We start from the raw sequence: 25192 nt of genomic DNA on the forward strand, positions 1-25192 counted from the left end.
TGATGTCTACGCTTCTACGCTAATTAAGTGATTGTTTGAAACTTAGTCACATATATTGTGTGTTTTCTCGAGCAGCCTGACAGCGCAGGTATTTTCATGTTTTTCACTTTTTCGGGCACAGACGGTCACGTAGTGAGCAAATTGCGGCCATTCTTATATATCCTCAGTCGCTTGTGCAACCGCGCGTATGAGGCAGGCAGTCATATTTGTTGAATATTAGATAATCAGAGAGGGTAAAGCAGTGCGACACCACTTAAACGCTCGGAAGTTCAATAAGAATAACACTTCCTCATCACAGGAAGCGATGGCATATGCATGAGTGGTAGTGTCGTTCATTACGCCTTTCAAACTTTTCCTTAATAGATATCAAACTGCGAAGGAGAACGGCTAGCCGTTACTGAAAGCCATGAATGGAATGGCATCTCGAGAAAAAAAAACGACGTAGAGTAAACATTCTACCACCATATCCAACGAGATGAGCACTGACGCCCGCACCGCGCGACGGCCATGACGGCGCAAGCGTGAACGAGTGGGCATCGAGGCATCGAGGCACCCTACGCAAGCGTCGACTGCAGCGCCCTCACACCCCCTAGGGGCAAGTCGCGCCCGGCTCCGGCGGGAGAGTTTCGAAACTCAAGTATATCTGTGGCTGCGTTCCAATACTCTAGACGTCTAACAAGACGTCTTGTGTGACGTCTAGGAAGCCGTCTACATGTCCATGTATTGGAACTTGTCTACTGCTCACGCCGCCTCGCGGCATAACAATGTAACTAAAGCTTATGGACAGTTGTACTACAATTTTTCTCAAACTGAGCAATAACGATCATTAAAAACGTGTTTTCAACAAGTTTGCACATTTCTTATGCAATGGCTTTGCGCGTAAACCGGACTGATGGATGTGTCTATCGGTCAGTCTACTTGTAGCAGACGGGGCCGCTCTCCGAAGACGACGCTAAAAAGATATGCGATTATTCTTTTATTATTGATGCTAAACTGTACATGCTCCTCGAGCGTGCTCGCCCAGATGGTCCTGTAAACATAAGAAAGAATACGAAAGACTGTAATCAATATGCGCGGAATGCGATACGGCTAATATACACTGCAACAGGAAAACACATGCGTGCCATTAGACCTGCTGTCTGCCGTACGTGGTACTCGGACACGGCGAGAAACCTAAAGACAGCAGCGAGATTTAATCCTGCAAAGACTAAAATCAATTCACAACGTGCCGGTGTGTTTGTTCTGGGAGTGTAGAGATAAAAAAGAATGTCTAGGTCTAGGTGGTATTTATGTATGTCCACCACCAACCCTACAGAGACGAGAGAGGCACACATGCGCTGACTTAGTCCAACTGAATTTTACCAGAGAAAAAAAAAATGACGGCCTTTTAAGCTGGGTCACTTTTCAGGACGCAGAACAACAACAAAAAAAGTCACAAGACCACGCGTGGTGTTGTATACACACTGTCGCAAAACTGCAATCCTGATTTTTGTCAAAGGAACATAAATGCGTTAGTTCGCCTTCCGTCGTCGCTTTGGCACGGTGGTTTTTGATGACGTATGTGGTTAGTACATGCACACCGCGTGTTGAGAAGTGTGTCGTTTCAGTTGGACAGAAGTTCACTTGGAAGCCAGCGCTTGCTGTTCGTGTCCTGTTTTGCGGCCTGCCCTCCGAGCGCGCATGTATTTCGGGGAAACGAGGAAGGGAGCGCCACCCGGCGGCACGCCCAGGTGTGCACCGCCCGCCTCCTCGTTCGCACGGACGGAAGGGAAGGGTCTCCGCCGAGGCACCCTTTTGCTGCGCAGCAAGGTGTCGATGAACGGCATCCCCGCCGCCAGGTTTCAGCCAAATAGAGGTATCCCTCCAGCTGTATAATGTGCGCAGAGTTAGTGGCGAACAGCCGAGTGACCTCCGATTCGCTGATGACATTGCCCTGCTGAGGGAGGAGCCGCAGTGCATGAGTCAGGACTCAATCCCCAACCGAGAACAAGGGAGCTACAAATTATTGCCAACAACAAAAAAAAACTATAATGTTTACTCTTCTGAGAAGAGGCGAATAGTTCACAATAAGCGGCACGATGTCAGAAAGGGTGAGTGAATGCATATATCCAAGGAAAATGGTGACTGCAAATCCGCACCATGAATGTGAAGTAGGGGAATAAGAATGTTGTGGTGGTACACCCTCGGCTGTGAACAGCAGATCACTAGTGTCCCTCGAAAAAAAAACGGCTCAGTGGCTACGATGCTCGGCTGCTGACCCTATGCAGACGTGGGTTCGATCCCGGCCGTCGCGGTCGAATTTCGATGGAGGCGAAATGCAGAAGGCGCCCGTTTATTGCGCGATTTCGGTGCACGCTAAAGAACCCCAGGTGGAGGAAATTATCCGGAGCCCTCTACTGTATCGTCCCTCATAGCCTGAGTCGCTTTGGGACGCTAAACCCCCATAAACCATAAAACCGAACTTCGGCGGGAAAGTGCATGAGTCGTGCAAATGTGAAGGCTAATAACGAGAAAGGCTGAGATTAAACTGAGGAGAGCGCAGCGAACTGTGGCAATTATACGTGTATACGGTCAAGGGGGGACAGCTGTGGAGGGTCGGTGAGGGAACAAACGCGTGGTATAATGACATCTCAGCTGAAATAAAGAACAAGTGGGCGTGTGCGCGGGCATCGGCACATAATGCGAAGGCGAGGTAACCGACACCCCGCACAGGAACGGAGTGAATTCCAAGGGAAGGCAAGCAATCGTAGCAGGGGCCGCCAGATAGCCGGGCGGTCGGATGAGATTAGGAAGTTTGCGAGGACAGGGTGGCCGCAGCTGGCAGAGGACAGGGTTAATTGGAGACATATGGGGGAGGCCTTTGTCCTGCAGTGGGCGTGGGGGACCTGACGGTGAAGGTGGTGAGGAGGATGGCGATAGAATGCTGACGCTTTAGTTAAAGGGACTCCGAGGACACTTCCATTCAAATGATTGTTCTCGGGGAAAGCTTAGTCCGTGGCTCTTTCTGGCTAAGTTCACATTTATCCGGCAGCAGAGTACGCATTTTATCGCTGAGGAAATTCGAGAACCTTTCCGCCAGCCGATTCACACCCGTGACGTCCTTATTCAAAAGGACTGCATGGTTGCCGCCGTTTCGAAGTGAATGGCCGTGCAGCGTAGCCTCTGAGGTCCGGCCAGAGAAATTGATGTCAACGCACGCGTTTTACCATAGCGAAATCGGCCGGTGACGGCGACACCTGTGTTTCGTACGTTTGTTTTTTTCTTGTGAAATCTCCGTTTTCGGTGAGAGTGATCTCTTTGTTATTAGAATGCTGTACGTTATCGATGGAGGCGGAATGCTGCTTGTGCTCATCAGCTTCCCTTTTGAGGACAGCAGACCAGGTGCGTGAAGGTAACGCTGCTAATTGGTTTGTCCATGTGGGAGGCTGTGGCCAAATCCTGTTCTGGTGAGGGAGTGCGTTGTCGGTTCTGGTCACCGAGGTGAGGCCGCACCCCAGGCCTGGTTCTCCAATTCCATCGACACGCGGAGGTTTTCAGTTGCTTTGTTTTTGTTTTTTATACCCGGTGGAGAATTTCGTGGCACCGGAATTCGAACCCTGGTCCTGTTGCACGCGAGGAGGACGCTCCACCTCCACGCCATCGTTGCAACTACGCGCGCGGAGAAAAATGGGGGACACTGAAAAAGGTTTAGCCTAAGTTAAGGACAACGCAGCGAGCCATGGAAAGAAAAATGTAGGTGCAACGTTGAGAGATCGGAAGAAGGCAGACTGCATGAGGAAACCAGCGCGGGTCGATGACATCGCAGTCGAAATCAAGAGGAAGAAATAGTTGTGGGCAGCGCATGCATGTAATGCGAAGGCATGAGAACCGCTGGTCCTTAAAGGGCAACTGCCTAGGTTTTAGAAATGGACGAGCTTCAAATGACCGAATGTGTGAAACTTGCAGGTAAAGCATGCGAAGTCCTTTTCGCCTAGCGTTTGAAATGGTAATGTAATCGCCGATTAAAATCGCGACGGCCTTCAAGCTTCTCGGCCGCGCACAACGCCAGGAGGGGGGGGGGGGGGGGGCGTGATGACGTCATTGAAGTGTCGGTACATTCCCAACGCATAAACGCCCGCTTTAAAGGAAAAAAAATAAAAACCAACGCCACGGCAGGCAAAACCCGCCGAGCGATGTTTGGCAGCATCCAACGAGGCACGGCAGGGTGTGGCTGACTGCTGGGGTAATTTGAAGTCATGCCTTCCGTGACGTCACTATTTTAAATTCCAATGCAAAAAGAGTAGGCATGCTTCACCTGCAGCCTGTATCGATTTGAATCCTTGAATATTGTGAAATTCTCCAAAAGTGATGCAGTTGCCCTTTAAGGGTAACGGACTGGGTTCCAAGAGAAGACAAGCGTAGCAAGGGCCGGCAGAAAGTTGGGTGGGCGGATGAGACTTAAAAGTTTGCAGGGATGGGGTGTCCGGAGCTCACAAAGGACAGGGTTAATTGGAGAGATGTAGAAGAGACCTTTGTCCTGCACTGTCAGGCTGATGATGAACGGTGCTAAACACTGTACAAGAGACAAGCCAGCAGTAAACCGTTCTCCCTGCTTTCTGTCGCCGGTGGTGGCGACTTGTGCAACGGGCGTTGTTCTTGACCTTGTTGCCGCCCTCGTGTTTTTTGCGAAGACTGTCCGTTTCTCTTCTGTGGCTACAGACAACCTGTGCTACTTTTGCGAAACATTTCATTCGTAGTCGTGTGCGCGACCGGCGACAGAAGTCCACCAGTCAGGTGGTCGAGTGTACGCGCGTATGCACTAATAATTAATTAATTGGCCTTTTGGGGAAAAGGTAATGGCGCAGTATCTGTCTCATATATAAGGGAAGGGATAAAGCAGGGAGTGAAATAACAAATGCATTCTGTTCGTCCTACGAGCACACGCATGATTGTACTCAGTCTCGGGATATCGACCAATGGAGTGGGGAGAGAAAGGCAGAAGTGGCGCGCATCGGGACAGGCGTTTGTGCTGCTCGTCACGCTGACAAAAGCCGGGCGCGCATCGACCGTCTGCGTACCATGCACACCGTTGTCCAGCTGGTGGTGTACAGCAGCGACGGACTGCAGCACAGCATCGCTGCTCTGCGCGTGCCAATTTGCCCCCTTCGCCACGTGGTCCTGGCAAAATGGTCGCTCAGAAAGGCACACGAAACCAATCGCCACTCTTTGCTTCAACAGCCTTCGATATATGTTCGGAAGGAATATCTTTTTTTCGCACTTGTGGGCGCCCTCATCTTCTAAGTGCACGCTTTGCACAGGTGCTGTTTTATAGCGGTCTTCGTGGTGGCGGTCAGAATCGCGTGATTGGGGGATATGTCGCTATATATATATATATATATATATATATATATATATATATATATATATATATATATATATATATATATATATATAGTGGCCTTCACTGCGATTGCCGCGCCTGTGGAGAGGGCGTGCATATGGGAGGAGAAAGTTCAGGACGAGCTACACTTGGCCTGCATGGATATATCCTGACGGCAAAGGGGCAGCTTTCACTCGAGACGGAGCTTTTGTAAGCTGGTAGAGGGAAATAAAAAAGATACACGCGTCGTTATCACTGCACTTTTTCGCAAGCCGCCTGTGCGGATCATTGAGGGTAGCCTGCGCCGCCATTTACTTTCACCGGTGATTTCGGAGGCTTTTCCTGCCGTGGTGTCACGATCGAGTTTAAATCGAGGGGCGGAGAAAGAAAAAAAAACGTTGCACATTTCACTGCAATTTTACCGTCTTTAAATGCGTCTTTTGCCGCCGGCCAAAGATAGCGAAGTCACGAAAACTCGAACAGCCGATTTCCACTGACAGGGAAATGTGGATGGAGTGCCCTCAGTGTTCCACCTGGGTTTCTCTGTGGCCTCACTGAGGAGGATGCGTCGGCCGGTGTTTTGGCCAACGAGGTCGCCGCCTACTACTGCGTCTCTGCTGCAACGTGCTCTAAGCTGCGAAATAAATGTTCTACAATCCAATATGGCTTAGTTTGCGCTCCTAGAAACGGGCCCCGTTTTGCTGGGCGCGCGACCGCATGTGCGCGCCAGCTGGCGCGGGTTGCTCACCTCCGCGCACGTACTGTTTCTCGGTCAGCGCCGACAGCAGTGCGGGCGCCCACTGCGCCGATACACGACCCGCCGAAACCTCGCCCGCGGGGGCTTCGGTTCTCCAGTGACTGCAGGCGCAGCGCGTGGTCGGCGAAGAGTTGGTGCGCCCTTGCCTCATCGCATGCCGTCATCGGTGTTGTGGTCGGGTTGCCGTCGCTTCGAAAGATAAGCCGCGTCGGCGAGCGAGTCTGTGTCTGCGGTGATTCACGATCGCCGCTTACTCTGCCACTTCCGGCGGTCACACCGTGTCCCGACTCCTGAGCCGTGGACCGTCGTGCCGCATGCACCTTTGCTTGGCGCGCACTGTGCGAGTTCCTGTGCCTCTCTCACGCCTCGTGCGGCTCGTGCAGGGGACTCCACCAACAGCGACAGCATGCCGGACAACCACGACTGCGACTTCGAGCCGGCCCTGGAGTTTGACGACACCGAGCTGGTGCAGACGTCGCTCGGTGAGTGGACCCCGGCTTCTGCGCGGAACTCGGCCGGTGGACTCCAAAGGAAGCATCGGCCGACCCGATCGGCTGCATTCCCCGCTGCGGCCGTGCAGGCACGCAGCTTTCGCTGAACCAATGCGTCGCTTATATAAACACGCGGCGTCAGGAAATTGCGCCAGCGAGTCTTGGAACAGCCTTTGCGGATGCACGCGCATCCAGAAAAAGAAAGTCTAGTAAAAAAAAAAGCACAAACAGTTTCAGTTAATGACATTTTTATGGCTGTTTTAACTCGTCACCAGCTGAGTACAGTAACCAATGTACCGAAAACATGTACCAAATGCTTTCTTTACTGGCTGAACGTCAATCAGCCTTTGTTAATAAGAGGCGACGCGTTTCATGCGCCGTCTACGCAAATGCACCTGTATGGGTTTGTTAATGCTATTCGGAAGTATCTTTGATAATTAATTGTATCCCTTTATTTGTGTGTACGTGTTTTTGGATGAGCGAACATCGCAGACACACATTCTCACGTCTTCGTACAATGCACTCCATCCACTTGCACATCAAAATTTCGGCAAACAAACACATGCTTTAAGAACCATGGCAATCATTCAGGCGGCCAGCCCTGCGCAGTATAAACACAGTTCTAGCTCCCGTTTGCACAGCCGCGAATTCATAAATGCAGTAAAATAAATTAAGTCGAATTTAAAAAAAAAAACATGTGCTATGCGTCGCCAGCTGTACAGGCGCCTGGTCGTCACTTCGCATGACTCCCTTTGAAAAAAAAAAAAAATATTCATCCGCAGCAACAAAAAGTGGTCCTTTCCAAATTTTGTTACGGAAAACTAATGATATGGCTGATCTTGTGCTTATCTTTTCGGTGTCATATACCGTTTCCATGGATGGCGTTTCCGGACACTCCGCAAAGTGGCCATTTCACAGAAATTACGATATTTGCAGTGAAATGAAAAAACAAAAACAAAAAACGCAATGACTTTTCTTAGGTTTAACACAAAGATATTGCAGGGTTAAAAAAAAACCGACAAAAACTTATGTTCCGAAATTTAGTACCCACATTTCCAGGTTTCCGCATTTTTGAAAGTACGTAGTTTTAAAAATGCGGAAACCTCGATATTTCCTCCACCCGATCACCAGAGAAGGCGTGGCTCGACACAGTAAACTTTCTTGATTCATTCATTCGTGGGCCGCGGCGGTCGAATTTCGATGGAGGCGAAATTCTAGAGGCCCGTGCGCTGTGCGATGTCAGTGCACGTTAAAGGACCCCAGGTGGTCGAAAATTCCGGAGCCCTTCAGTACGGCGGCCCTCATAGCCTGAGTGGCTTTGGGACGTTAAACGCCCATAATTCATTCATTCATTCTGTCCTGTCTGGGGATACTGTTTTAACAGAAAGTAGCGTCGTTCATCTTTTGGGGCGCGACTGGGCATGTCAGTGCGAGGTGACGCCTCGAGATGAATTTCTATAAAGCTAGGAGCATTTCGCTAACAATGATTTTCTGAATATGCTATTTTATATACACTTTTGCAGTACTTTTTTTTATCCCAATATGACGCCCCTGTTTTTCTGTTTGGTTTTGTCTACTAATGTTTTTCAGCAGAATTGAGAATGCCGAAAAATTGGCGCGTCTCCTTTGGCTTGCAACTAACACGTATAAGTGAATATTTAAGAATAAGATATTTCGCCTAATAGCTGGAAGCTAGCGTGTGGCGTGATCACGTGATTTAGAGTACGTGTAAAGCACGCTGAACGCGGCTTCCGACTGCCGTTCGATTCAGCTGTTCCTTTGTTATTCAGATCCACTTTCGATGGCGTCCCGAACGTCGGAGGCCAAGCGCATGTTCCGCTTTTGTGGATAAACTCCGTTCGAGCTCCTGTTCTCCAGCTGTCTCTCTGATAGGATTGTGTAAATCGCAACTTTTGAGCGTATTTTGTGAGAATAGAACAATTACATCGCGGCAGCATTTCTGCAGGCTAGTTGGCGCATGTTTGGCTGGAATGGTTAGTGCATAAAGCAAAAAAAAAAAAAACGACACAGACGACAGAAGGAACGCAGCGCTGCTGGCAACTTGGAAGGTCCCTCGCTTTCAAAGAACAGCAACTGTTCTTGAGCAGCAAAAAGGAACCCAGCATACAGGCGCGCCTTATCGCCAACTTCCCCGTCTGCCTATCGCATATTAATAGCTGCATCAATCGGGTCCTGGCGCTGAAGCCTGTAGGAGTACATTTGTGCGTGTGCACGTGCGAGCGATATCGAGGCCTTGCTGACACACGCGCCACCGGCTTTAGCATCTGGTCCGTGGTTCATGCGTCCACCAACACGACATAGGCAGACGGGGAAGTACGCGATGTGCGACAGGCCCATATGTTGGGCTCCTTTTTGCTTTTCAAGAACGGTTGCTGCTTAAAAGCAACGCTGTTTTCCGCCCGCTTCGTTCCTTCTGTCGTTCTTATTTTGCGCTACCAATTTCAGAGAAGAATTGCACTTTTAATTCAGGGAATTATAATTAAATTTTAAAAGTGTTCAGCATCCACTGTTTCTTTAGACAATTGCAGATAGTCATTGGTTGTTTTCTTTTTCGTCGCGCGTGTCGTGGTGCATCGCTGGTGTGCTGTGCACACCGGTGCACTCGAAGGGTCCGAGTGGAGTCAGTCATCCGCGCTGTTGCGTCGACCACCGCGGGTCGAGGAGTGGCGCAGAAGCGGGGTCGCCGTTGTTCGCGCCCCGACACCCGCGGCGCTCATACCCGAGCTCTTCAGGCAACTCTCGATCGGTCCGAAGGCATTCGACGCAGCTCCGTGACTCGAGAGTGTTATATTATTTCATTTTTCCAAGCATCCGATGTCTCCATATCCTGCCTGCAGACTTCCCGCTGCTCTGTTCCCGCCCCGGCACTCCGTCTTCTTCCCTCTCCGTTGGCTGCTGTTCCTCGCCTCCCACGGTCTGTGCCACTCTGCGGCAGTCAACCATTTTCATTATTTATTTATTTCAAAACACTCCAGGCCAGCGTTGGCCCAAGCAGGAGGGGCATGACAAAACACAAATCACAATACCGCGTGAAGAGCATTTCATGCGACACACAGCAAAAATGGAACTTAAAATATAAACATGGCAAAGACAAAACAGAAATACATGCTGGAAAACTGAACATAGGAGAGCCACTGCCTTTTTAGTTGAGCAAAAAAGTTTTTAGCGCCTGTTCTACGTTGGGAGAGTTAAAAATCGATTCAGGGAGTGCGTTCCAATCAGCTATTGTTTGAGGGAGAAACTGCGCTTAAATGCGTTTGCTTTAGCAAAAATAGGCTTTAACGAGTGCTCCCTACTATGGCGGGTCCTTCGAGCAGTGGAGTGCCTGAGGAATGAAGGGGGAGAAATGCTCAGCTTACCTGCCAAAATTTTATGAAGGAAAGAAATTCGGTTAAGTTTTCTGCGTGTACGGAGCAACAGAATTTTATTGTCTTTCATGAGCTGTGTTGGGGAGTCAGACCTTCTATATTTATGAAAAATGAAACGTACTGCCTTCTTCTGGATGAGCTCTAGTTGATAGATATCTTTCTTGGTGTACGGGTCCCAGATATCAGAAGAATTTTCAAGTTTGGACCTGACAAAAGTTTTGTAAGCCAAAAGCTTAATATTTTTAGGAGTATGATTTAATTTACGTCTCAAGAAACAAAGCTTAGAGAAAGCAGCTGAACAGATCTCAGAAATATGAGTGCCCCAGGTTAATCGGTTGTTAAGAGTAATTCCTAGATATTTATATTGTAAGACCTCTCTAATGTGGCTGTGGTGGAGGCAATATTGGTAATTACTAACATTTTTTTCTTTCTCGTAACTCGGAGAAGTACACTCTTATCAATGTTTAAAATCCATGTTCCATACTTCACACCAGTGACATATTTTGAGCAAAGATTCTTGAAGCAATTTATGATCTGCAGTTGATGCTATTTCTTTATATACAACGCAGTCATCTGCGAACAATGTTATTGACACAGACGGAGGAATGGTATCTATTAAATCATTTTTCTATATTAAAAACAGCAAAGGTCCTAACACACTACCCTGAGGAACACCGGAAGTAACAGGAAGGGATTCACATCAACACACTGAGTTCTACCGCCTAAATATGCTCTGACCCATTCAATAAGATAAAACGGAATACCAAGTAACTGCAATTTATAAAGGAGCTTTGATTGTGGCACCTTATCAAAAGCTCTCGCCATATAAAAAAACAACAACATCGATCTGTCCCGAGTTGTCCAGCACTCTAAGAAAATCATCAATAGTCGTAAATAGTTGAGTGATGGTCGACATACCCTTCCTGAATCTGTGCTTAAAAGGTGACAATATTTCTTTCATTTAAAAAGTCAATTATAAAGCGGGCCACGATGTGCTCTAGAAGCTTACAGGATGTAGAGATAATTGATACCGGTCGGTTATTAGTCACGAGTAACTTGTCCCCCTTTTTATGAATCGGCACAACACGAGCCTTCTTCCAATCTTCTGGCAACCCACTCGTTTGAAGAGATAAAGTGAAAATTTTAGCCAGATGCTCCGAGATCTGGGCCGCGTAACGCTTTAAAAAGGGATTTGGAATGTCATCCAGACCATGGCCCTTCCGAATATTTATTTTTCGCAGCAAAAAGAGGACCCCCTTCTGCGGAAATAACAGGAACTTTGTCAGGATCGATGGATTGTCTGGGTGCATCAACAACCATATCTGAAAGGCTCCCGAAAACACTTTGGAAGTACCTGTTAAAGAGTTGAGAGATATCCTTCACATCAATGACGAGGCTTCCTTTTGTTGGCCAAGGTATAGCCAAAAGTTGCTCAGATCTGTTTTTATGAATGAAGGATGGGTGACCTCAAAGTAATGGTATTTTGATGCAAAAAGTGCCTGTGCTAATTCATGTTTTAATTTCTGCAAATACTGGGAAGGTAAGGAGTGATGTCGCCTAACACGTTTAAGTCTCTGCTTCATATGAATAATATGGCGGCTCACCCAGGGGCTCCGACGCTTATTTCTAATTTTCCGCCGAGGTACAAAATTTGCGGTACAAAATAAAATACCCCTCTTGAGGCGTTCCCATAAGCTGTGTGTGTCACGTTCGTTGGTACACATCAACACATCATCCAGATAATCAAAATAGAAGTGTCGTCAGAGCAATCAAAACCATGGACATAAGCAACCGACAAATTCCGGGTAGTTTAACGTGACCAGTAGGACAAGAAAAATACAATTGGTGATCCGAAATACCAGGTTCAACTCGCAATTCACCATTAGAGAACAAGTCAGTGACAAAAAACAAACCCAACAGAGCATTTATATGGCTACAGTCACACACACTTTGTTTAAGGTTTAAGGCTAACATAAAGTCCATAATTACATCACTAGAAACACAGGTTCCGAAGCTAAACTCTCCCAGTCCGGGCCTGGTAAATTGAAATCTCCCGTCACAATCACATTATTTTCACGCTTGGCTAGCAGGTGATCATATAAGCTGTCAAGAAATGCGATTTCATTGTCACGAGCGCGGTAAACTGCACATAACAAAAAGGTCAAACCCCAACACGACACATTTAGAAACAGACTTTCATGATCAGGAATTTGGTCGAGGACAGTGACCCGCACAAATGACTTCACAATTGCTGTGACACTCCCGCCTCTTGAACCACGATCCCTTCTAAAGATGTGATATCTCGTCATTACTTATTTTATCATGCAACGATGTTTCTGAAAGAACAAGAACGTGTGGGCCATAAGAAAGCAGTAGTAGTTCAAGGGCGTCCGTTTTGTTCTTGATACTTCTGGCGTTAAGAGACAACATGCGTAGGTCATGTGCTTGGGCCTGAAATCGCTATCTTTCAGAAGTCTCGCTTCCTCTGATAGGCGCTGGAACACGTAAATTCGAGGCATCGTCCCACGCGTAGTAGGTGTTATCAATTCGCAGTTTGTCATGCAAAAGGGAAACTTTTTGCCACTGTCACCTTAATTTTTTGCACTCAGCCAAAGTAATGTACGCTTTTCGACTGCTTCCGCAGAATAGTCGTTTTGGATAGACACTCCGGGCTCTTTTAACTTTCCAACACTGCTCCAAACCTGTTGTTTTTCAAAGTAATCCTGGAAGTATAAGATAATTGGTGAATTCGCACCTTGGTGACCTAACCTGTGAATGCGGGAAACAGAAGTACACTTAAGTCCAAGTTTATCGAAGAAAACTTCGTCGATCACCTTTCGGCGTAATATTTCTTCAGTCTCGTCTTCCTCTTTTTTAATGCCAAATACAATCAAATTGTTCCTGCGACTTTTATCCTCTTGATCAACTAACCTTGCACTCTGCGATTTCAATGATTCTTGGACCTCTGTTAAGCTTTCATGTAGGCCATCTGTTTCCTTCTTCTTTGCCGCTATTATTTTCACGTTTTCCTCGAGTTCGTTCACGCGCACGCCAAAGTTCGCAAGAGTTTTTTGTCTGTTCAAGCCTACTGATAACATTGGCCAAGTCACTGCGTATAGCTTGCTGGCCTATAACAAGTTGCTGAAGCAATTCCGGGACAGAGGGATCTGCATGGATCAGGGTTTTGCTCAACGTCTCCGCAAATCAATAGCATCGATGTACAGAAACACTCATATGCAATGGTCAAACCATATGTGGGCTCGGCATAACGACAAGACACCTTTCGTCACTTCTGTACGAATAAACACTACTAACCTGGACAGTAAGCAGGAATCTTTGCGTTAGCGACATGATCCCCGCCGCCTCGCCGAGTCCACTGGTGAAGTATGCGGCAGTCGGCTATGAGGGCGCCCCGAACTACGCTAATACTTTCGGAGAAATTTGATCCAGCTTGCAGTTTTTTTTTATATATAGTATTGCTAGACTCAATGCAAGACCACAAAAGCAGCGCTTCGTACTGTAATTTTCTTTCCCGTAAACCGTGTCTGCGCATCCATATGATGGCAGACCCTTGCACTGGCCTCTTTATATGTTTGCCAGTCTCCATTGGAACAACCTGCGTTGTCGGCCGGCTGATCCGACGTCGTCTAGAATGTGGAGTTGCCAGCGCCGTCGACTCTGACATTCTCTCGTCTCGTAAATTGTGGCGTCGACCATGACTCCTAGAGCGCCGCTTCTCCGTCCTGTCCACCTGCTCTCCCTGGAGTTGATCGCTGCGCCCCTCGTCAAGCTGGAGCTGGTCCGCATTGGCATAAGGGTTGAAATGCGGGCCAGTTGGTTCATAGTAACTTGAAAAAAACCAGTCACAAAAGACAAGGGACAAGAGAAGGAGTGTACACGCCACAACGGCTGGTGTGTACGGTGGCGAGCATCTTAACCGCAAAGGGTTCGTGTGCGTTTTTCGTCCCATTGTGAGGCACGGTCGTTTTCTCGCTTTGTTGTGGAGTCTCCTCTCTCCCAGATATGCCCACTCACGACTGAAGCCCTCTTCCTTTCCATTCAGAAAAGGAGACAAGGGAAAGTGGTCAGTGTGCGGTACATATATCTTACAGGGACCGGTCTAACTTCAAAAACGACCTCATGCATTCGGAGAGACCAGTCGCATAGACCGGAAACACGAGACGGAAATGATGCGCGACAGCGAAAACCGATGAACATCTAACAAAGGGGGTGAGAAGAACACAGATCACTGTATTGTGTTGAGTCGTTGCCCCTGAAATCAATATGCCCAGTGTACACCACATGTGTTTCAACCCAACGAGTTGTCGTGTTGTGTTGATCTCCCGCGAAGATAACTCGCTGGGGCACCGCACGTGCGCACTGCTTCTGCTAATCTCAAAAGATTGTTCGCACAATGGACTAGTGTGTTTTTCTAATGCGCTTTGGTCGGCGTTAATTGGTTTTCTTCCCTGTTCGTTTAAATGGTTGGCTTTCGGTTAAATCTGTTAGGAGAATAAGTACTGTGTCCTGTCCACTTTACCTATTTCGTCATCATAAGCAGCAACAGCAGCCTGTTGGCGCCCACCGCAGGACAAAGTCCTCTCCCTTGTCTCTCCAATTAACCCTGTCATGTGCCAGCCGAGCCCACTCTATCCCCGCAAACTTCGTAGCCTCATCCGCCCACCTAACCTTCTGCCGCCTCCTGCTACGCTTGCCTTTCCTTGGAATCCACTTCGTTACCCTTAAAGGGACACCGAGTATCGTAAGGTGTCTAATAGGCCTGTTTCCAGCTAGTACACAAATAGGTCATTAAAATGAAGGTTCAGTTGGTTTGCGTAACGTTTTCGGCAGCGAAGCATATGAAGCGGGGCCCGCTGCTATAGCTTTGGTGCGCGAGTTGCACAGGATGTCCAAGGAGATAATCTGTGTGTTCGATGGGCCAATAATTCGAAATATCCGGGCTCACTCGACCTACGGTGGTTTTCCTTTCCTCGAAACAACAAAAACATTTGGTCTGGCAGTTTAGCGCACGGTAGCGGTACGCATGTTTTGCATTTCGCCTCCATCCAAACGCCTCAGCCGGGTCCTCGTTATGCAAGACTCTTACTGTGCGTTGTCAGCGCGCGTTATTAAAAAAGACCCCCAAGTGGCTGCATGTGAATCCGGAGCCCTCCGTTACGGCACCGCTTTCTTTCACTCCTCTTTCCGCACACCGCGCGATAGGAGGGTCCACGCAGGAGTGAGGCAGTCACTGCGCTTTTCCTTTCCTCGGAGCCAGTTTTCGGTTGTCCGCACGTCGGACAGCTTTCGGCGTACGGAGGAGAACCGCCGCTTGGTGTCTGCAGAGGTGTCGCACGCTGCTGCCTATAGCTGGTAGGATTTCGGAAATCCGTTAATCGCTTGTCGAATAGCAGCGGCTAACTGGCCGCGCTCAGATATCGCTTTTCAGTAGTCATCCTGTTGGGATGTTTGGTGCCAACTCTTATGCATGTTGTGCTCTCTATAGGCAAGCCCATGTTCAGGGCGAGCAGCCATGGGCTTCAAGGGGGCTCCTGCACCAACGCGTGTGTTCTCCCCACTCTGTGGAGGGCGGAGTGGGGCGCCTTATCGGGAGCCGCGACCAGCGCAGCCGAGATAAGGCGTTAGTCACAACGGCCGCCTGTGCAGGACAGCGCCTATCTGCGCGCACTCAGCGTATACGTATGCTCGGCATCGATTATACAGCGCTCGTTTTCCGTTTCGAGAAGCACGAGATGTCCTTCCAGGAAGCCGCGTCAGGTGAGTTCCCTTGCTCGCGTGCTGCACACACTGCGATTTTCGAACCGAGAAAAGGACTTGGCGTATACATCATCATCCTTGCGCCCGTGTTTTCGTGCGGGACTGTGTCACGTGCTTCCGTCGCGACCACGCCTCCGGACGCTGTGAAATTCGAGTCTCACTCCGGCCGTCAGAAGCGCCTGTGAATGCGTGGCGAAAAAGAAAAAAGTGCGTCTGAAACGACCAGTGCTGGCCATCCCTGTCCACCTATCCGTGTACATACGTGCCGATACGTCTTCCATGTGTGCCTTCGGCCTGTTTCGCAAGACGCACTATCGTGTTGCTTCAGCGGCCCGTACAAAAATTAGTGTCACTTGCTCCATACAAAAGCCTGAAACGTGTACTTGGCAGCGTCGTCTCAAGGCTGGTTCACATGCATGCAAGCGGCAGAGCGGCGCGTCGCAGCGAAAATTTCCACCTTGTTGGAGGAACCTCGCCGCGACGAATCAAGACGGGTTTTTGCGCCGCGGCGGCGGGACTCGCTTGCATGTGAAACAGGCTTTACAGTGCCGCGGTATATTTTTAAACCCTGGATAAAGTTAGCTGGAACACCGTGTGTGTCACGTGTCGCCCATCTCACACGTCCTGTCGCCTTCACAACTCTTCCAGCGTGGGCTCCGACATCTCTGCTTGGTCAGCTATGATATGCGGGGAAGCCAACTTGCGGGATGGATTTGGCACGTGGCTCCCGAAGGTGGGTCGAGTCAGGTTGACGTCGGCAGGGCAGGCGATCGTGTAAAATCACCCGCCTATTGAATGGTGCATTGCAGTCCGTTCATACGCGTAACAGAAGGTGTGTTGACGACAGGAATGTCCCTGCCACTCATCTGGATGCCGCATTCCTAAGCAGGCACTAGTGAAGTCACCGGAGGTTGGCCTGCATGTCCCAAAAGTCCAGTGTCTGCTGTGTATTTCAGTTCAAAAAGTCGCGTCTTTCGCCCTTTTGTTCTCAGTTTTTTGCGTTGTTCCCGTGTAACTTCTGCTGTTATATCAAAGGAATAAGCCAGTTGGATGCGAGAAATGTGAGCATTGTCTGGAGAACCCTGTAATTTCAGAGAAAACAAATAAAACAAGCATGCAGGTCTCACCCTGCCGCGGGATAGGAGTACGTGCATAAAACACTGCGTTCTTATCTGGTTCTTGTCTTCCGAGCGAAGTAGAATAACGATGAGGCTAGGTCATCTTAAAACCGAATTTAAGCTACGAAACGACTGACGAGAAAGACGAATGCTGCAGCGCGCGTGACAAGCACTGTTAGAAGTCAGCTACACCAAACATCACGAATAAAAACCCATTCAGGTATAATTTTCTACAGTACGAAACAGTGCATGACACACTCCGTCGAAAAAGCAAAACCATACTTTTCAGAGGCCATAAAGCGAACCAGCAGAACGCCGTCGGCACCTCGCCAGATACTAGCCTCGCCCTCGCTCCGGTTCGGTCTAAAAAAACATAATTCGGTAAAATGGTGCACTCTGCCTGGTGAAGGTTTCCACTTATTCTTTGTTAAATATATTCCCCAGTGATGGCATAACTTGGCCTTAGAGCGCGACAACGTGCATCGCAACGGGACGACACAGAGCTGAGCAGACGAGGCTCCGTACGTGCTGTGTGTAGCGACATCCTGTCGTCTGCTAGTGTCGCCAGCGATGCATTGGACCCATATTATTGAAACGTTTTTCCCGAGGACTTTGCTGGTGTCCTCATGCAGTTGACGGTGCAACAGGTAGGCATTGTCGTGGAAAAAGACGAGAACAGCAAAATAGACGAAATGCTGAGTGGAAAACGAAAACTGAAAAACTGTGCCGAGGTCCTATTTCGTGCACTTCCAAAGGCTGACTCCTAGGTCGAGGCCGCTTACTTCCGGTGGCTTCACTTTCGAGCGCCCGATGCGCCATCCAACCCCCTAGTGGAGGTCAGTGGTCTCTGCCGCTAGACGAAAAGATAGCCTGGCCGCGTATATAGTTTCGGTTTCTGAGCTTCGTGCTAGGCGACGGCGCCAAGATAGGCCGCTCATTCTCCAGCGGCGTTCGGACGCCGGCTATTTCGCACCATGTCTTACCGCTTTTCGGCAGCTATTTTTTTAGGGGGGGGGGGGGGGAAGAGCCTTTAATACGTCGACTTTCGGATGAATCGGGCATTTCTTCTGGTGTCTTGAATTCCGAAGTAATGACATTTTGTAACCCGTCATGCAATTTTTAGTGCCTGCAGTTAGGGGTCAGTATTTCATTTTGTCTCTCAGTTTGCATGACCACATTGCAGATTGCGTACTGTTTAGTATACATTTCTGTGCATGTCGCGTTTTTTTTTAGTTGTCACTCTAGCTTTGTTTACTTTGGTTTCAAAGATCATACATTATTGTGAAAATAATAAAGGCGGCAACATTTGTCTATTTTGAAAAAAAATTTTCATATTCGTATTCGAAATTTTCAGTATACGCACATGCCTACGCATAACCCGTGCGAAGACGTGTATAGGTATACTCCGCAATGCTTCGACGAGGCCGCCCGTTTTTAAAGGGACACTCAGGAGAAATTGAAGTTGGCTATTATCGATAGAATAGCAGCTCCTGATCACAAAAACGCCACTCTTACTGAAAACAAAGCTCTTGTAATGTAGAAAATAGCAAGGACCAAAATACAGGTGTCGCCGCCACAGGCCAATCTCGCAAGTACAAGCGTGATGACTGGATGGATGGATGGATGGATACGGCTGAACCCTTTACATCGGGCGGTGGCTCAAGCCACCTAGCCATGTCTTGTGAAATTTTACTCCTGTCTTGCTTTTAGCCACCAATCAGATAACCTTCGCTTGGTTACTTCTAACCTCTTAAAATCCACTTTCCCTTCACTATCCCTAAACCCCAATGCCTTGGGTAAGTCAGCCCCGCTGCCTTCCACTGTAGGGTGAAGCCCTTTACAGACAAGAGGCGCCACCTTGGAGGAATTTTCCTTACATCATGGAGCCACGAATCTCTGAGGCTAGCAAAGGAAGGTTGCGCACCGCACCGCTAGCCGTCAGAAATCACGGAGTCTGCGTTTACGTCACGTATCACTTCACTCCGTTCTGTGACGTCATAAGAGTTCTCCGTGTCGTCATAAGAGTTCTCGAGTTTGAATCAGAGCGGCGGGAAAAATTTTCTCAACTTCGAATCCAAATTTCTTTGAAATAAATGCATCTTTCGCGCCCGGACAAGCGGCAACAAAGCCATGAAATGCCGAAGTATCAGATTTTGCTAACAAAAAAAACGATAGAGTTCTCCTCAGTGTCCCTTTAAGAGCGTTAGCTCACTCATCACGTTTCGAGATTATTGGGGTCTGCTACCGGATGGATGGACGTGATGGGTGCGGCAGAACCCTTTAAATCGGGCGGCGGCTTAAGCCACCTAGTGGGACGTATCTTGAAGGGGTATTACTCGACAACGGGTAGACGTGCATCGTAATTTCTCTGACAGATGGCGCTAGGCGTCTATCGCTCCGCTAGGTGGAAAAGTTTGGTCACTTTTCCGAACCGCTCAGGGTTTTCTTCACTGGCCCCGCTGGGTGCGGAGACTTTCGTTTTACGCACGGCCAATAAAGCTAACGCTCGTTACTTCAACGTCTTCCAGACGGTGGCGGCCTTCTTTTTTCCACTGCGGCACCTCTTTCTTCCTTGATCCCTTACCTTGTGGCGCTGTGCAGGTGTCCACCGAGAAGTGCAGCAGTTACTGCGCCTTTCATTTCCTCAGAAAAAAAACAACAACAATAATAATAATTGTTTTTTGTGGAAAGGAAATGGCGCAGTATTTGTCTCATATATCGTTAGACATCTTAACCACGCCGTAAGGGAAGGGATAAAGGAAGGAGTGAAAGGAAGAGAGAGGTGCCGTAGTGGAGGGCTCCGGAATAATTTCGACCACCTGGGGATCTTTAACGTGCACTGACATCTGACATCGCACAGAACACGGACGCCTTAGCGTTTCGCCTCCATAAAAACGCAGCCGCCGCGGTCGGGTTCGAACCCGGGAACTCCGGATCAGTAGCCGAACGCCTTAACTACTGAGCCACCGCGGCGGGTAGAAAAAAACAGCAACACAATTTTCAGTTTATCGGACTATGCTGTACCCGCCGCGTTGGCTCAGTGGTTAGGGCGCTCGACTGGTGATCCGGAGTTCTCGGGTTCGAACCCGACCGCGGCGGCTGCGTTTTTATGGAGGAAAAACGCTAAGGCGCCCGTGTGCTGCGTGCGATGTCAGTGCACGTTAAATAATAATAATTAATTAATTTAAAGATCCCCAGGTGGTCGAAATTATTCTGGAGCCCTCCACTAGGGTACCTCTTTCTTCCTGTCTTCTTTCACTCCCTCCTTTATCCCTTCCCTTAAGGCGCGGTTCAGGTGTCCGCGGATATACGAGACAGATTCTGCGGCATTTCCTTCCCCAAAAACCAATTATTACTATTAACTATGGTGGGAATCAAGTGCGCAGCATCACCAGAGCGGACAGGCGCCACTGCTGTCTGTGTTTTCCCGCTGCACAGCGACGTGTGCCAGTAGCAGTTCTCCCTGTAAATGTCCCGCCTGCGTGACGTAACGGATAATGCGTCTGACTGCGGATCCGAGTTCCATTCGTGGCTGGCCCGTTTTTCTGTAATGTAGGGCGTGGTCTGATCGAAGCCACCAGGCCGTAGGAGTGAAAGGCCAGACGCTGCGGGGGTCAGTCACCCTGCAGGCACGGTGACCGACTGATGATATCCTCCGGACCATTTCCACAGATACGCAGCTGTGCCATCACCTGCGCAGGAGAGAAGATTGGTTGTGTCGCGAGGGGGCACAGTTCTGTGTTGTTTTGCGAAGACGACCATAAACAACTGCGGTCTACGCACTGCACTAGTCTTTTTATTTTCTAAATTGAAAATTGGGTTTCAGGAAAAGAAAGGCGCAGTATCTGCCTCACATCTCGGTGCACCACACTTCAACCCTGCTGTGAGGGAAAGTAGGAGGGAGGGAGTGAAAGAAGGAAAGCGATGTCATCAGCACACAGGCGCCTTTGCGTTTCGCCTCCAATCCAAACCTGTACGCCCAAGCCTGTGCAGGGACGCTTCCAGAGGAGGAGGAGGAGGAGGATACAGTCCTCTGGATCGTTAGATCATACTCTGTGGCGGCTGACAGTGAGCGGCCCAGGCTTCGCAGTTAAACTGCGCTGGGCTTGGCGACCAGCTATTTTCTTGTACTCTTAGCGAATCTTAACAGACCGTATATAATAGCATGCATGGGCCTATAGATGCGTTTTCGATCAGTCAAGGCAGAAAGCTGGGCTAGTTGATGGTTCACCGTCATGTATTTTGGAAAAATAAACTACCCTTTATTTTTGTTCTGTGTGCTCATGAGAAGCACTAGATTATTTTTTTTTCCGAAATAAGCTCAGGTAATAATTTGTCTGCCTGCTTACTAGGCTTTTTTTGGAAGTATGCGTAAATAAAGTGAAGAAGGAAGGGGTACTTTACTCGGTTTCACTGATTTGCACTGGATTTCCACTTATGACACGCACAGACTGAATGTGATCTCTTTTTTTTTTTTATTCGAGAAGTGTGCCATAAGGCATAAGTTGAAAATAAAAACGAAGGGGGAGAAGGAATGCACGGGATTGAAAGTTAAAAGAAGGAGTGAAGACCCATTTCTTATAGCAGCCGTTGCTGGGCACGTCCACAACAAGTGCTGCACATCACAAATGTCCGGTGCAGCACTACAGTGAGGGCACCTGTCAGGTGCTGGCAGATCTTTGGCACGCCACCGATGACGGACAGATGGTGTCAGAGCCACCTCTGCCTGAATCCGGCGCACGGATACCTCCTTCTGCCGAGTAAGACTACGGGGGAGGGGGTGCGAACACGGAGGAATTAGAGCACGTGTTCGCTGGCGCAGAACTTTGGAATCTGAAACATGGGACCGGAACGGATCTGGGGAAGAGGGGAAGGTGGCAAATCGTCTGATGTATGAAGATGAGTCATAGCATCCGCTTGAATGTTATGTGGATCCTGAGCATGGGGTTTGCAAAGCCCTCCCTTTCAAGTTACGGAACAAGGAGTTAGGTATGCCATCGTGCCCGGCAGTAGTAGTAGTAGTTTTTAAACATTCAATGGAGGCCAGCAGTTCTGCCATGGTGAGGTCAGAAGTAATCCCATCGGAGGGCTGTGTAAGCGGTAAGTCAGGTGGAGACGTAGCGTGCAGTCATGGTTTGGAAAAAATTGACGAGCCGCTTGTTGTGCAAATGTGTCCTCATCCACATTTAGCGCGAGGCGAATGCTCTCTGTGTAATCTGCAACCTGAGAAGGGTGCTCCATGGCTTGAAACACTCTCCAAAGATGTCGATTGCCCTGCGTAGAGGTCGGGCGGGCACACCATGCAGCCCAGCGTTGCCTGCCTAGCCGCTTTGCATAGCGCCGCGCCCATGCAGTAGCGCGGTGAAGAGTACGAAGAGCCGATGGGTCGATGTGGTCGCCTTATTCAGATAGTGCTGCATAGTCGCGTATAAACAAATAGCGCGTCAGGCTTCATCTGAATATTTGCACCTTTGTGAAGATGTGTATGCTGCATGCACTGATTACAAAAGTGCGTGCTGAACATATGCCTTTTGATGAGGCACAGTGCGATTCTGCATGTGGGCATCGCGGTTTCAAGCTGCAACATGCCGTCTGATCGATGTTCTCCTTATAGAAAGCCACCACCCATGCAACTGTAAAAAGAGCGCAATTATGCAACGCACCGAAGAAAATTTGCCCACCGAAATGAAAGGAGTACAGAAGCTCTCGGTTGCTTGCTTTGGTCTTTGCAATTCTGCATCAGACATTAGCATACATGGAATTCGCCAACACGTGGTGCATAACTTGTTTCATTTAACGCGATAGCATATAGTGCTGCTGTTCTGCAGAAAACCCGGCACCATCGGCGTTGTGAGCAAAATATTCCCGGAGGAGCAATCTAATTCGGCAACCTGGGTCGCACGAGCCCTGCCGGTGGTACATTGTACTAAAATGTAATAGTTCACTATACCGGTGGCACCTGTCATCGCAGGGCAGTCACTCATCACCTATACGCTGCACCACTGCACCAGGAGTGCTACGAGGGCTCCCATGTGATCTATGAATGTAAAGTAGAGAATGAACATTTCCGCATATGTGGGCAGTAACCCTGAAAAGGGTGTTTGAGGTTGTCTATAAAATGCTCGCATTATGTAGAGTACAGGCCAACAAGCGTTCATGCCGCGTACAAGACCTCAAAAGCGAGCCGACAATTTACACTGCAATTTTTAAAATTCCTTTTCCCGCGCCTGGCGGCGACCCACGGTGCTGGGCTTTCGCCCGAATCCGCGCTCGTTACGTCAGCATCCGCGCTCGTAACGTCATGTAGCACTCGTTACGCCAGCAGCGGACTGCTATAGCATTGGTTCGCGCGTGTCGGCAGCCGTTGGAGGGGGCGGGTGCGTGGGTCCTGTGGGACCGGCAGAGGAGCGCGGGCATTTCAGCGTGCAAAAAGTGACAAGAGGAGAGAGAAAGGCGTGAAGACACGGAAATTAAAATTTTGACTACAGCTTGCACAAAACGCATCTAAAAAATTCTTGCTGGAGGATATCTGTGAAACGGCATCCTTTAGCATCTGAGGCACATCGCATCTTTGTTGAGACCCCCTTCAATAGCTCCTTTAAGGCGGAGCTTAATTTTCCCCTGCAATTTTTTATCTCATAAAGCTGCATTCTATTCAGAGCTGGTTCACAGCACCAAACCTGAAAAAGTGCCTATATACAGTTCATTTCAGCAGTGCAGAACCAGCTCCATGGTGCAGGGTGCAAGTTGAATGTATGGATGGTTGATTACTGTGTAGTAATGGATGGAAGATAGGAGCGTCTCCTTTAAATTGGGGTGGTGGTAGTTGCCGCCATGCTTGGCTTTTTTCTTTATTTTTATGTAACTGTGTTATGAATGGTGTTAAAATTCACCATTTTTTAAAAATTCGTTTGCAGTCCTACACTTCTAAACTTATGTCGTCTCTTTGGCCACCGTGCGAGCAGCGCTGCACCTCACAGGTGGGGCAATTTTCAATCTAGTGCGTGCAGGCCTTGCTGTCTGCTCGTCGTGGCACCATATCGTGGAGGCACCATAAGGAGAAGTTCAGTTCGAGCGCGTATTTTTTTGTGTGTGGTCGTTTTTGTACCTAACGTGACTAGCGCCAGCCATGGAGTTGGCCATGGATGACGGCGACATCGCATAGTTCCTTGTTATGGAGTAGTTCTACTCTTCCGACAGTGAAAATGAGGGAACCGACGCCGTGCTGTCTTTCTCCGTGACTCACTTGGTTCTGACAGACCGCAGTCGAATTCCGAAGTGCTGTGAAAGTGTGGTTGCAAGATACTTCAATTTCAAATTCACAGGGCTCCTCAGACTCCCTCCCAAGAGACGTTCGAGGAGCTTTCAGCGTGCTTCAAGTCCTCTGCATATTTTCCCGACACCTCGGGGAGGGCAGGGCGCCCACAAACCCTTGCCAGTCGAGGACCCCCCTTGCTCATTTAGCTTCTTACAAGTGTTCATTAAAAAAAAAAGCCCTCCGGCAGCTCCAGAGGTCTTCCTCGCTGCTTAGCGCCAACTTTGCCGTCCCTTTAGCCGCAGCGGAAGGGCCAGGCAGTGGCGATCTGCAGCATCTAGCATGCATGCTTAGCGCGGCAGGCACTGGCGCCAGTTGTGGCACAACACGCTCGGATTCGCTTTGCCCGCTGTCTGCCAACCGCGCACGCACACGCCGTTTTCGCGGCGTCTGGAAAAAATATGTTTGGTGTGAACTCGCACGCACACGAACGACATGTTGCAACATGACAGCTACGACACAAAACGCAGAAAGGTACCTGCTGTCATGTAGATTTCAGCGCCATTTTCTCGCACCTGTGGATGACAGAGAAGACCTTCTTCTATCCACCGTTATCAGCGTGGTCTGTGCACCTTCTGCTGAAAGCCGTCAGCACGTGCACAACATTTTTGCACCTCCTTGACGGCTGGTGTCGTGGCTCCTTGCACCACGGCTGCACCCGAATCAGTCGCGGATGGCGGTGCAGGTGGTGTAGTGAACCACAGCTGAATCGAATGCAGCTAAATGCTGCATTCTGAAGAATTAAGTTTAGTTCACTTAGGTCTTTCAAAAACGTGATACAATTGCTGCTTCTTCATTTTAATTTGCTGCAACCCATACGCCAACCGACCTCAAAAGCTGTAATGACAAAGAATGAAGAACCAGCTAATTATCGCCGAGTAAGACATGGTTCTATGGATGTCAATTCAGTTGTGCACCATTTCAAAAGCCACGATTTGTGCTTACTCCAATCTGATAAAGATGGCAAGTTTGTTGTTTTACCTAA

At 48.9% G+C, this 25192-nt stretch overlaps 1 protein-coding gene across 5 annotated transcripts in view; it reads left to right on the forward strand.

Moving 5' to 3' along the window:
* LOC144105434 (rho GTPase-activating protein 1-like) overlaps positions 1-25192 on the forward strand; it is a 168502-nt gene that overhangs the window by 88760 nt on the left and 54550 nt on the right. For 3 of the 5 annotated variants that reach the window (XM_077638549.1, XM_077638550.1, XM_077638551.1), the window contains one exon: positions 6500-6598. In XM_077638549.1, coding sequence (XP_077494675.1) covers positions 6500-6598 — 99 coding nt within the window. Of the gene's footprint in view, positions 1-6499; positions 6599-15642; positions 15775-15826; positions 16508-25192 lie in introns of those variants that run through there. The other 2 variants (XM_077638548.1, XM_077638552.1) reach the window with 2 other exon arrangements.

Source organism: Amblyomma americanum, chromosome 9, assembly GCF_052857255.1.
Source record: "Amblyomma americanum isolate KBUSLIRL-KWMA chromosome 9, ASM5285725v1, whole genome shotgun sequence".
Classification (NCBI taxonomy): domain Eukaryota; kingdom Metazoa; phylum Arthropoda; class Arachnida; order Ixodida; family Ixodidae; genus Amblyomma; species Amblyomma americanum.